Source organism: Rattus norvegicus, chromosome 4, assembly GCF_021556685.1.
Source record: "Rattus norvegicus strain SHRSP/BbbUtx chromosome 4, alternate assembly SHRSP_T2T, whole genome shotgun sequence".
NCBI lineage: Eukaryota > Metazoa > Chordata > Mammalia > Rodentia > Muridae > Rattus > Rattus norvegicus.
The window spans coordinates 94,547,371-94,561,811 of record NC_141537.1 but is presented as its reverse complement, the minus strand read 5'-3'; the positions used below and the strand labels follow the sequence as shown (position 1 = coordinate 94,561,811).

At 36.9% G+C, this 14,441-nt stretch overlaps 1 protein-coding gene across 2 annotated transcripts in view; it reads right to left on the bottom strand.

The window, feature by feature from the left end:
• Positions 1-14,441, bottom strand: part of Grid2 (glutamate ionotropic receptor delta type subunit 2) — a 1,491,717-nt gene that overhangs the window by 334,792 nt on the left and 1,142,484 nt on the right. For both annotated transcript variants that reach the window (XM_087659390.1, NM_024379.2), the window contains 1 exon segment: positions 6,982-7,294. In XM_087659390.1, the coding sequence (XP_087515516.1) occupies positions 6,982-7,294 (313 nt within the window).

The window sequence follows — 14,441 nt, the reverse complement described above, 5'->3', positions numbered from 1 at the left end:
TGTTTTAATCTTTGCCTCTCTATTCCCTGCCAAGGGTATTCTTGTTCTCCTTTTAAAGAAGGAGTGAAGCATTCGCATTTTGATCATCCGTCTTGAGTTTCATTTGTTCTACGCATCTAGGGTAATTCAAGCATTTGGGCTAATAGCCACTTATCAATGAGTGCATACCATGTGTGTTTTTCTGTGATTGGGTTACCTCACTCAGGATGATATTTTCCAGTTCCGACCATTTGCCTACGAATTTCATAAAGTCATTGTTTTTGATAGCTGAGTAATATTCCATTGTGTAGACGTACCACATTTTCTGTATCCATTCCTCTGTTGAAGGGCATCTGGGTTCTTTCCAGCTTCTGGCTATTATAAATAAGGCTGCTATGAACATAGTGGAGCACATGTCTTTTTTTATATGTTGGGGCATCTTTTGGGTATATGCCCAAGAGAGGTATAGCTGTATCCTCAGGCAGTTCAATGTCACATGGATTTTTTTAGGATTCAAAAATATAGGGGCTGGAGAGATGGCTCAGTGGTTAAGAGCACTGACTACTCTTCCAGAGGTCCTGAGTTCAAATCCCAGCAACCACATGGTGGCTCACAACCATCTGTAATGGGATCTGATGCCCTCTTCTGGTGTATCTGTGTACTTAAATATAATAAATGTATAAATCTTTAAAAAAATATAGTTTGTATCTGTTCTTACTCTAAGCAGAGTCTGATTTGTGCTTTATAATTTTTAATTACTTTTAACCATTACAAAACTGGTTCATCATCATGGGAGGTTTTCTGTCTTAATCAGAAGGGTCAAAGGAACAGAGACAGTCATCAAGAGCATGTTACATGCTTGTGGTTCCTAGGGTCACCTTTTAGTTCATTAAGGTCCATGGGAAGTTAAACTAACACACTCACATTTCATCCTCGCGATTCTCTGGTTACCATCCTTGAAAATTTGCTTCCGTGGCAGAGAATTCTGTTGTTAGCAAAATGAATGAGAGTATACCGTCATGTTCTAAAGCTTAAAGCCGAACGGAGAGATTCAAAGTGGCTATGGCAGATCTGCAAGTGCTTGGCACTGCCTTGGTTAAAGGCTGCCAATCATAATTAGCAACAGCAGAGGTGCTGTTTGAACATAAATAAAAACAACAGACATCTTTTTTAGTTACTCCTGTCTGAACAGAATATGGGGAGAAATCTGTCTTTAGAGCCCAGTGAACTGTCACTGGGAATGACTTCCTTTCTCCCCGAGGTTATTGCTGTCAGTAAACAACTGAGTTAGCTAGCTGATATAATTTCTGTTATATTCAAATAGAATACCAAATACCAGATAGCGCTACAAAGTGACTTTGCTATTGAATCCTAAGTCCTCAATACTGTGGGATTTCCTATTTGAGCTCTACATTATTAAAATAGGGGTTTCTGAGTTTTTCTATCTAAAGTTTCTAAAGGCAGGGTTGTTCTCTCAAGTCTCTTTTGTGGAAATGATAAAGCTGTGATTCTCTGTAACAATGCAATCTACCTGGCACTGAGAAGAGTTTTATTACCTTCAAAAATTATCCTGAGATTTAAAAGCCAGTGGGCTGCCTCTTATGTTAACTCTTGTGCAGAAGTATGGAGTTATTTTTAGCTTTCCTACCATTCCCTTGGGCCCCTTTCCTATTCAGTACTAGCATTTGTAGACCTCTTTGATCCTCAAAACTAACAAAAGAGTTTTCTTTTTCTTTCTGTTTTCAATAACTTTATCTAATCCTATAATTGGAAGTGGTTTTGCTAGGCTCCAATTTATTAAAAAACATTGACATGTCATAGAACACTCTTACAAGTATTATGTCTTTCATCATGCAGAGAGTGAGAGACTTTAGAGTTGACAGCCATGAATGGGATGTTTCTATCATCCCTTTCCTTAAAGGCTCAGGGCCCCAGGGAATAGGGATTGGAAAGATATTAAGAGACAGAAGTAGTGGATGGTTTTAAGAAAACAGCATTTTCCAGATACAACAGGGAAAATGCACATGTGAACACAGAGACAAGCTCACCTGGACAAAATCCTACCACAGAGAAGGGAGCAGGTAACAAATTCCACCCCAGCCAAGGAGCTCTTTGTAAACAATAACTGCTGAAAGGAGGAAAATCAATTTTTTAATGGAGTAAGACTGGAAATATCAGCCACACTCCAGGCACGCCCCGTGCTTAGGAGTGACCAAACTAAATTGGAGTCCATAGTTTATAGTGTGTGTGTGGGGGGCAGTGTTTGTATGTAAGAGAGAGAAAAGACAGAGAGAGAGAGAGAGAGAGAGAGAGAGAGAGAGAGAGAGAGAGAGAGAGAGAAGATGAGGTGTATATATACTGGGTGGTGGGAAAAGTTGTGGAATGAGAAAAAATAATATATCATATGATGTTCTCAAAGAATAAATAAAACAAATATTAGTTCTTATTTATTGTCATATCAATTATCTAGGTTGGGCATGATACTATTATATGTAATTTGTTCCTTGTTCCTCTCTCTGGTCCTCTTGTTCCTGGGACATAGGTGCCATGTAGAGGATGCTTGCTGACAGACATATGCATGGCTATAAGCACTTATGGTTCTTCAAATCACACAAAACCATAGAACAACTCAAGATTTCCCTTTACACTTTGTTTATAAATAACAAATTACATAGTCACTTCTGTGAACAAAACAGTTGAGCTTCGATGGCATTAGAGGAATTACCAATGAATGATCCATTAGAGGGTCTTTGAAACTCCAGCTCCAGTGTTTTTAATATGCTAACTTCAAGGAGAGAGGTGTGATGAGGGATGATATATAACGACAACAAAACATATTAAATTGGCCTCTCATTCTTGCATTTAACAACCTAATTCACAAGCGCCAATGTTCTAGCCACACAGATGCACTGAGTTTATCTCTGTAATAGACCATATTGCTTTTACACAGTTGAATTCCCAAATCTGTTTTTCCAGAATGTTGTAAAATCGCTGACTTTTTTTTAGAATAAGGAGTAGTAAACAACTCAGATATATTTAACATTTTCCTGCTTTTAGTTCTTTATGGTCTCCTTTTCAGAAATCTGTCGAGCACATGAAATATCTGTCCATTCCTCTTCAATCTGAAATAGTGTGTCAATAAATATTTAATTTTGAAATAACAGCTGTGCTTCCTCCGAAAGAGACTGTATTTTCATTAGGAATTATCACTAAGTCCAAATCTATTGCTTATTCACGGACAGTGCTACTCATTCATTCTCTTTTCATTGAGTTTATGAGCCTTTAATTTGCTTTTAATCAGAGTATAACAATGCCCTCAGTATCTTTTAATGGCTTCACCTTTTCATTGTTAGTCCGTGAACAGGCAGCAGCTTCCCCAAAATAAGTTGGTTCATCGCATATAATTCAGCATTATCCTTCGTTATGAATTTGTATAATTCATAGCCAACCTATAGTCTGTGAGGACCATTTAACAAAGCAGTTTTGCTAGGAACATACTTAATGTTATGAAACTTATGTTATAAAACCCCTGGATCTTTGTAGAGCTAAAGCCTGAGGACCATGCAGGTAGCATTTTTCTGTTTGCTTGGTTTTACTCTAGAACTTCCTGGATTTTTTTTGTGACCTGAAGAACAATTCAGAAAACCCATTTATCCACACTTTGGACAATGCTCTTAGAAATAATTCTACAACTTCAGAGATCCTCTCTCTCTCTCTCTCTCTCTCTCTCTCTCTCTCTCTCAAAATGTACTCAGTAGTGGGTACATCTCACATAGTACACATAACTTCCTTGACTTGATGATTTTGGGTCATTGGGAAAGAATTTCAGTGAAAATATTTTTTTGGATTACAATCTAATAAGCACATAATGACTGTTAGATTTGCATGTTATCACTTAAATATTTAGCTTTCGTTCATCTTTTGACGTTTCAGTGCACATTTATTAACCACTTCCAATGTAAAAGACACTAAGTTATAGGCAAAGGTACAAGGAAAGTAAATAGAGTGTGCACTTAAAAATACCCAGTTTTGAAATGCATTATTAACTGTGCACACGTTGATTAGACTGTATAGAATTGGGATCTGGTTGGGTTTGCTGCATGATGTTTTCCATCATTTGAAATTTTTATAATAAATTTTATTTAAAAACAATATACAGGTGACAATAAGTTTTATAAAGAAATATCTCAATCTTTGCATATTCTTATAAGTACCAAAATAAATCTATCTTAAAAAACATGAAGATAGTGCCTTAGCCTGAAAAAAAGATTCTTGAAACAGGGGAAACCCAGATGAGATTTGGAGGATGAGCAGAAACTTGCCAAGTCAGAACACAGGGTGAGAGTTAAGACTGGACAAGATGACATCAGAAGTTCTTCCGGAAGATATCCAATAAAAGTAGAAAAGATGCTGCCTGGCTCACCTCAGCTAAAGTTACTGCATGGTTTAGAGTAATTGTCTATTTGTTGTGATTTCTCAGTGTCAGTAGACAGGAATTTTGAGTTCTGGATGACTGCTGTGCTGGAATAGTAGTCAGACCATAATGGGCTCAGACCTGCATGCAGAGGATGGTGAGATGTTAAGAAAGCTTGTGAAGATAGGAAATACTGTGGTTAGATTTTCATGGCACAGAAACACCGCATACACACACACACACACACACACACACACACACACACACACACACACCAGTTATTTTCAGGGGAAAGTCAGAAAAAGAAAGAGATGTATGAGGTACCTATATTTCAGGGAAGAAATGAAGTCTAATTACTTCATGTGAGAAAATAACTTCCACTCCTAAAATATTTATGACACAAAATGGACACAAAAGGATGTAGAAACAGAGGGGAAAATCAAGAATATTGTTAAGACGTCTCTGTGTGTCTAGACAGCTGGCAGTGAAAGATTTAAAGTGTATATATAAATAATTCTGTGTTTGGCCTGGTGGAGTTTGTCCATCCAGAGATGGTCTGGTGACTATTTACACTAATTAGAAGTTCAAGAGTTACAGTTCCTAGCAAGTCCCATGGTTGTTGAAACTATGCACAGACACCACTGATGGGAATGGAAGAGGTGAGGTGAAACAGCATAACTACATCCAGCTATGTCACCTCTTCTTTCTTGTAGCACTGGGCATTTCTGTCACCAGCCTAGCCATTCTTCTTTGGGTTTGATGACTAACTTTGACAGGCAGCTCACGTCATTTTCTCCAGTCCAAACTATAGGTTGTTGCAGGAGGTTCATTTTACCTTCATTTGTCTGCACTGGGGTCTTCCATCAACTTTTAACCTCAGAAATGTGAATATATACATACTGATGACTTGTCGTCTACTGTTTATTTTTAAGAAATCAGGTGCCCACTTCTATGACTATCCATCTAAGTCACTCATTGATATTTACACTGTTGTTTCTAATCCCATCAAGATTTCTGCTATTTTCTTCTGTTTAAACTGGGTATCTTTTTTCTCTTACTTTGTATTTTACTCCTATTGATCCTTCTAGTTTTTCTTAGTTAACCCAGAGTTTACCATTTCAATCGTTGTCTTGGTAATAACCTATCTAGAGCTGAGTTAGATTTAGTTTTTTATTTAATAATTATTTATGTTTTACTACATTTTTGTCTACTTAAAAACTTCACAATTTTAGTAATTTTTAATTGCCATAAAAATTTCCAAGTCAAGCATATTCAATACATATTCTGAAGGGACAATTCCACAATGGAGACTGCAGAATCCCACATATTGTAGAAACCAACTCTGATGCTGTAAACAAGAACAAATGTCCCAGGAAGAGAGAAGTGTAGAGAAGCTCACAAAGAGAAACCCAAGGACCACAGCGTGAACTGACATCCCTTAGCTGGATATGTAAATTAAATGAGCGAAATGTTTGAACCTCTGGACTGACCTGTCAGCAGAGACTAGAGATACTATGGAACAAAGAGAAACCTTTGCTTCAATAGGAAATTTGTCACTCAATCTAATTAACACCGTTACACCAATAATTTGATTTTATTTTCCAACAGAATTTTAAAAATCACACAAATCCAGTTTACTGAAATATCGCTATAAGGAATGCATGCTACTACACTTCAGATTCTTCCCTTGAATTATTCCAGTGATGACTGCCAGTCACCACTGAGAGCTCTATTGAGGCTTTCCCCTCCTTTTCTTTGTCACTGTGGTTATTGAAGTTTTACTGCTTCAATCTAGCCAATACCACAGATCTCCTGAATCTCCATGGCTCTCCACATTTATTCTCTACTCAGTCATGTTAGTTCTCACATGTATTTCTTGTGCTCAGTGCCTGGGTTAAATTTGCCAGACTATCAGTCCTTGTTCTTCAATTTTCTCCATTAGCTGTAGACTGTACGAGGCCATGCAAAAGATATGGTCTTCCTGAAACAGGGATAACCATATAGTTAATTAAAGATTTGTAATGAAGAGAGTTGACTGGATATGGATTACAAAGTAAAGACATGATTTTGGGTATAATGAAGTTATAAGGTAAATTCATTGATAATGATGATATATTAGCAGGAATTATAGGCTCATATTAACTAATGTCTTTGGACTATTAATCAATATTTGGAGAAAAGAAAACATCTTGAATGAAGAACAAGAATAACCTCTCTTGTACATGTAAATAATAGAAGAGTATTTTCTGTAGTAGTAAGGACTTTGGTGCCAGAAAAGCTATTTCTCAGGAAGTCAGAGTTTGAAAGGAAAAACTGACCTTGAGGTACCCTGTGAATCTTATCACTGACATTCAGCATTGCCTTTGCTGATGAAACTGAACTTACATCAAAAGACAAACAGCCATTAATGCTGGAAGCCTGCTATGCCTGAGATCTACTAAGAGACAGTAGGAAATGTTATCTTTCTGAGCACTGCTGTGAAGATCGTCAGAAAGTGTTACTGATGCCGTATACAAAATTATTTTAACTGATTATTTGAAACATTATTTTCCTTCCCTCTTAATAGGAAAATGCACCTTTTCTCTTACCTTGCTGTACAAAGGACCCGTACACAAACCACATGGAGTTATAGAGTGTAGTAGATGTCATTGATCCCATTTGCAACCGTGGGGGATTAAGCCAGTTCAAGAGGTAGACCAGGAGTCCCACAAGAAGGACTGTGCCGGCAATGCAGGCCCACAGAGATAGATCAAATGGTGCAAGGCAGGCAAACATATCCACTGTTTTTTCTGCCCTTCGCAGTAGGACCCCTACTGAGTAGTCCATGTAGCGTGTTGTAAAATCCACAACATTCTCCCGGTCTGGAGTGATGGTTAAAGCTGAAATCCCGATGTCAGCTCTCTGGGAAATTGAAAGAGAGAAGAATACATTAATAGTGTGAAAACAATTCAGTTTGTGGCATTTCAGTTTGCCTTGGGGAGGAAAAAAATGATGCCTCAGGCAACATCTTAAGCCTCTTCATATAAACTGGAAGAACTACAGGGACTTCTTATAGACAAGCTCCATGTGAATTTTGCATACATTACTGCAGTTCTTGCCCCAACCAAGGCAAAAAAATTACCTCGTTCACATTGCCAGTACATGTGGAATCAGTCAGGAATACTCAGACACAGATATCCTCAGTAAACTGCTTTTCTTTATCTTTTTTTTTTTTTTTTTTTGGTTTTTTTTTTCGGAGCTGGGGACCGAACCCAGGGCCTTGCGCTTCCTAGGTAAGCGCTCTACCACTGAGCTAAATCCCCAGCCCCATTTCTTTATCTTTTAATTCATTTTATCAGAGTCATCATTAAAACAGTAGCAATACAAAACATTCCAAAGAATTTTAAGAAAATGTTTCCAAGGCATTCAATATTTCTTAACATATAAATTCATGGGAGGGTCACTTAGAAGCTCAATTGACACCATCCTTGGTTTACATTTTGTGTGCATAAAAAACTATATTTTGGCCTCTAAGCTTGTTAGGTAAAGTAATGATTTGTATGTATGCATGCATGTGCGTGTGTGTGTGTGTGTGTGTGTGTGTGTGTGTGTGTGTGTGTGTGTGTGTGTGTGTAAGCCAGGCCCAAATCTATTTGTTGCTTCAGCCTGTATTATGTAACTAGATAAAATATTTCAATTAATCCTTATGATTATCTATTAACTATTCATTTCCTCCTTCTTTTTAAAGTTAGGAAACTAAAATTTGGAGAGGTTGAGTGACTCTTTCAAGTCTCATTGGTAAATACAGGACCAGTATTGAATATATTATTTTCTCACTCCTAAGTTTATCCTTGTAACTATTTTAAACTTTTATAAAATATCATTAAACTTACAATAAATCCATACTTTAGGAAGTCTGGATAAGTTTATAATGTAGAAATAGAATTCTGCTCATCTCCTGTGTCTGCATGTTTGTGTAAGTAAAGATACACATCCTTGTTTGGTGTGTGTGTGTGTGTGTGTGTGTGTGTGTGTGTGTGTGTTCATGTGTGCTCTAATGTGCATGTGTGTTTCCTGTAGCCTGCATATAAAGGTCAAAAGACAACTGACTGGAGTCAGTTCATTCTTTCTACCATGTGGGTTATGTGGATCAAAATGAGGTTATTAGGCTTGGGGGTTAAGTGTCTTGCTAGCCCAATACTGCCAATTTTCATGCCAAGTATGTCTGAGTGTTTTAAATAACAACCTCTATGGGTTATTTATAAATTTAGACATGAGGGAGTTATTTTGTTTGAACTAAAGTGTTAATAAATATGATATTTACCTGCATGGATCTATAGATCCTAAAATTCGGAGAAATTTCAGTCTACCCAGGTACAGTAAGTCAGAATCAGGATGACATTTAAATCTGACTCATGTATGCACACAAACACACATGCCCATGTGCACGTGCACACACACACACACACACACACACACACACACGCATACACACACACTTACTTAGCATTCTCTACATTGCATTCCCCTTCCTGGGGAGTTGCTCGTCCCCTTTTTCAGAATTACTGTACAGCGGGGTGTATAGTGGATTGGCGTGCCATTGCTCCTTCTTTCTATTTAGAGATGCTATCGAGCACAAACTCATAAACTGCCAAGACTCAGGACCAAAGTCCCAAACATCCTGAATGTCTAAAAATGTAATTGGAAATGATCAGTGATAGTAACTGTTCACTCAGTTGTTAAATCTCCTATGAGTCATTTTTGTCTACCCATTTATCTACTTTCTACAATGCCTTTTCAAAGATTCACCAACATGGAAACTTTGGTCTTCTCATTACTCATGAACTTTCAGAAGATAATATCTATCAGTGTCATATAGTGAACATAGGAAATATGAGATTTGTACTAACACTGACCTGGAGCTTCCCCTCTGGCTACCACTGGCATATTATTTTAGCTCTAATTACAAATGTGGAAATGGCCTCCTTGCTGTCTAAAGTCATCTTTTACTGGAAAACTCTAAAATTATCCCCATTTCAGAGAATAAAACTCCATCTAAAATGTATAAGGTGTATATTTCCTATTTGAAAATTCTTTTCTTCAGTCCCTGATCCCTTCTTTGTCCCTGTATTTCCTCCTGTGAGTATTGTGTCCCCCTTTCTAAGAAGGACTGAAACATCAACATTTTTGTCTTCCTTCTTCTTGAGTTTCATACGGTTTGTGAATTGTATCTTAGGTATTCTGAGCTTGGGCTAATATCTACTTATCAGTGAGTACATACCATGTGTGGTCTTTTATTACTGGGTTACCTCACTCAGAATGATATTTTCTAGTTCCACTCATTTGCCTAAGGATTTCATGCCCCATCTGGGGATCCATCCCATATGCAGCCACCAAACCCAGTCACTATTGCTAATGCCAAGAAGTGCTTGCTGACATGAGCCTGATATGGATGCCTCCTAAGAGACTCTGTGAGAGTCTTACTTATCCAGATGAGGATGCTTGCAGCTAACCATCAGATTGAGCACAGGAACCCCAATGGAGGAGTTAGAGAAAGGACTGAAAGAGCTGAAGGGTTGCAACCCCTTAGGAAGAACAACAATATCAACCAACCAGACCACTCAGAGCTCCCAGGGACTAAACCACCAACCAAATAGTGGAGGGACCCATGGCTTTAGCTGCATATGTAGCAGTGGATAGCATTGTCTGGCATCAATAGGAGGAGAAGCCCTTGGTCCTGTGAAGGCCCAGGGGAAGGGGATAACATTTGAAATGTAAATACATAAAATATCCAATAAAAATCTTACCTCCCAATAAAGAAAATTTTTAAAATTTTCTCATTAATCCAAAATAAATAAGTAAATAAGTAAATTAAAAGCATACAGGTCTTTCCCACAATTCCCTATGACCTCTGATGGTTCATAAATGATGTATTTTCTCTCTCCTTTTCAATGTCAACATAATCTGAAAATTTTTCTCTATTTCTACAGAACCAGTCACTTTGAGAAGACTTCTATGAATGGGAATAACTGGACACCCCATCATGGAAATGGCACTACAAAGTCGTCACACTGCCAAGTCAAGTAATTCAGGGCTTATCTGAAAAACCCTCTTTGACAACATTTGACAGTGATGTTGTTTCTCCTGCAGACTTCAATGTCTAGCTTGACTTATTTGCTACTATAGTTTACCTTTCTACTAAATGGCTCGATTATATCTCAGATCAGATACGGCCAGGTCCATATTCATGACATGCTACTGAAAATTTTCTCTGATCTTCCCTGCTTTGATGTGGGACATTTTCGATATGTCATAATTTTCTGTAGTCTCATTGTTTTCCCCCTTATGACCTCATCTAATCTATTATTATTGATTTTCTTTTGTGAACATTTGGCTGTCCACTCTGGTCATTGTTCTGCTGGGCCCCTACAAGTCTATCTGAAATCTCCTCTTCTTCCTCTTTGTATTGCAACTCAAGCAATCATTCTTCAGAGCAAAACTGACTGTGCTAGATTATGTTTTGATAGTTGTCAATGGGTTGGCCTCATCCTAGGAGGAAGGGTCAATTTATAATACGAGTTACACAGGTTTTGATGGACACTTCTAGATATTCTTCAGCATGGTCACATTGTGTCATATCTTACCAATCATATTTGCACATGCTGCTTCCATGGTTTGAACTGTCTGCCTAAAACTCCTTCATGAAAATTAACATCTGAATCATTTATAAGGTAGTTTTTCCATGACCTTTTGTTAGTATAATAATAGCATTTATACTAACAGTTGCCGACACATCTGACTATTCCACCAGTTACTAAAGTTATAATTTATACATATTTGCATGACTTTTAATAATATGTGATTTCACTATTAGATTATAACTTCAGGCAGAAATTATAAATGCACATATGTGTGTGCGCACGTGCGCATGCGCGCGCGCACACACACACACACACACACACACACACACACACACACACACTCTAATGCCTACTACTTGTAAATTGACTTTTCTCTACTTGCTTTCTTGTCAATATTTACAGTCAAAGGAGTTTTTCTTTTACTCTCCCTCTTTCTAATCTTTTACAGAAAATCCAACTAGTTAGCCTAGGCAGGCCTAAAGCCTTTTTCCTTTGTTTCTGACTGTCACGTGCTAAGCTTCCAGGTATGTACCACAACATCCAATCAGAGGAGTATTTAAAAAAAAGGAAGAGGCAAAATAAAATTTTATAGTGTTTTATAGCAATAATATAAGATTAGCATCTTGAATAATTACTTAGAAATTTGAAGTGTATGTCTGGGTTTGCTAGTGTTTATGTGTTTATAATTTTTCTGTAGAAACTAAGCATCTCTTTTAGCAGGCTTAATTTTGATAAACTGACCTTATGTCTAACATTTAATGTAGAATGATTATTTAAATTTTGAATATAAGTAAATGTATTCTAACTATCTTAACTAATTACCTGGAGCATTTTTTGGAAGGAGATACAATGTTTGTATTTTTTCAAGTCATGAAACCTAAATGATAGGCAACACACACGAATGACTAAAAGGAAACTCCACTGGGAATCTTAGAAGATTAACTCGAAGACAATTTGAGAACAATTTTCTCAAAACTTAATCGGATATAATTGTCACAGGAAAGAAGTCATTAACTAGTTTGCTCCAGAATGTGATGTGGTGAACATCATAGTAACATGGATAACTGGCATGAAGTCAGGACTTACTCTGCATCCTTACCTACATCCTATATTCTGCATATGTGTCTTATGAACACATCTAAGTTGTCAATATCCCCCAAGTTGATATTGATAATTCAGTTTCTAAAAGTAATTTTGGAGCAGTTGAGGATACAGCTCAGGAAGCCAAGACCTTGAAACAGGAGCTCGAGAACTTGTGTTCAACCTCCAGAACTCAAATAAAAACAATAAATCAAGCACATAGACACAACACAGGCAAGGAGCTGGGCAATTATAATCTCAGCTCTGTGAGCGTAGAGACATAGAGAACACTGGGACTTGCTGCCCCATCAGTCTGGCCTACATGGTAAGCTCTAAGCCAGTGAATAAGACTGTCTCAAAAAACAATATGGCTCCTTACAAGTTACACCTTAAGTTGACTTCTGGCCTCTAAGCACACATGTGTATATGCATTTACATGCATGTACTCAAAAGCCTATACATTCATATCAACATGTACATACATATGCACACAAATTACTATGGAGTCAAGATCATTTTATTTGGTAGATTATTATGCTAAATGTCAAGGACAATTTGCAAGTATTTTAAAATGAGACCCTAGACTCTTTTTAGGGAGGTTAATGTTTTTATTTATACTTGGAGAATTTTATACAATATATTTCAATCATAATATTCTTTTTTTCTCCCTGAATGCCTCCCAGGTTCCCATGAACCTCTCTCCCCATCCAACTTCCCCGGTCTTTTTTTTTTTTTTTTTTTTTTTTTTTGGTTCACAGGTAGTTTAATGTCCAGTTTTCTGGGGAACCTCTAGACTGATTTCCAGAATGGTTGTACCAGTCTGCAATCCCACCAACAATGGAGGAGTGTTCCTCTTTCTCCACATCCTCGCCAGCATCTGCTGTCACCTGAGATTTTTATCTTGGCCATTCTGACTGGTGTGAGGTGGAATCTCAGGGTTGTTTTGATTTGCATTTCCCTTATGACTAAGAATGTTGAACATTTCTTTAGATACTTCTCAGTCATTCCATGTTCCTCAGTGGAGAATTCTTTGTTTTGCTCTGTACCCCATTTTTAATAAGGTTATTTGGCTCTATGGAGTCTAACTTCTTGAGTTCTTTGTATATTTTGAATATTCGTCCTCTTTTCCCAATTTGTTTGTTGCCATTTTGTCCTAATGACAGTGTCCTTTTCCTTAGAGAAGCTTTGCAATTTTATAAGGCCCCAGACTCTTCTAAGTCCTTTTAAATGGTTTTTGAGGAAAATTCTGGTTTCATATTTGTCTCTTCATGTAATTTGCATTCTTCACATCTGTCTTAAATGTTTTGAATATTTAGCTGTCATCCATTATGTCACCTTTTGGACCTTCAGAAGCAGTACCTTCACTCTTCACAGCAGGAGAGATGCAGATCTCATTCATGGATCACTAAAAACCACAGATCTCTGCTACTCCCTCCAACTGATACCTTGATAACCAAAAATGTGGATGTGCCTTTCAATCAACTATCAATATTCTTTACTATATTTTTATCCAACCAAGTTTCTCACACAGCTTTAAGTGCGCTGTAACAGGCATTACTGAACTCAAAATAAATAAGCATTCAGATATTCATCCATTCATGAATAGTTTAACGGTGTAAAGAAAAGATAATTGTTTATTTTACCATCTACAGCAAATTTCTCATTTTATCTAAGAATAAAATCATACTTATTTTTCTATAAAAGTGATCACATGTACTGTAAAATTTAGAACATGCCAAAATCAAATCATAGAACATTCTTCTCTTAATTTTTGCAAATAAAACTTATAGAAACTCATTTTTTTCTCCAGAAAAGAATATACTTATTTCCTGCAGTCACCACTAATCTTGATCAGGAATTTGACTCTTCTAAACAGCCAATTACAAATTTCCATCTTAAAGCTTTCCCTGACAGTCCTACCTTATTATTATTGTCATTATATGAGGAAGAAACAAAAAATATTTCGAAAGAGTTTCCACACAAATGCAGCCCATTGAGTTTCTGAACATGTGTGTTTTCTCCTTTTCATAAGAATGTGCTTATATAATTTAGTTTTATTCTTGACAGTGTTTATGAATACTGTCTGATATTCATTACTCTTCAACTAATGTTATAATGTATAAAAATAAAAATAGGAGCTTAGAAAGAAAGAAAAGGAAGTAGGAAAGGACAGGGAGAAAGAAGAAGAGAAACGTGAAGAGCTACAGATCACATGTACTATGTGATGTTTGACTGAGCAGGTGGCCATAGTTGGACATCTCAGGCCATTAGTGGAGGAATGTAACTTGTAGTGCAAGAGTGGTCTTCATTTTGAATTTTTTATTATAAAATCATTTATTATAGTATTA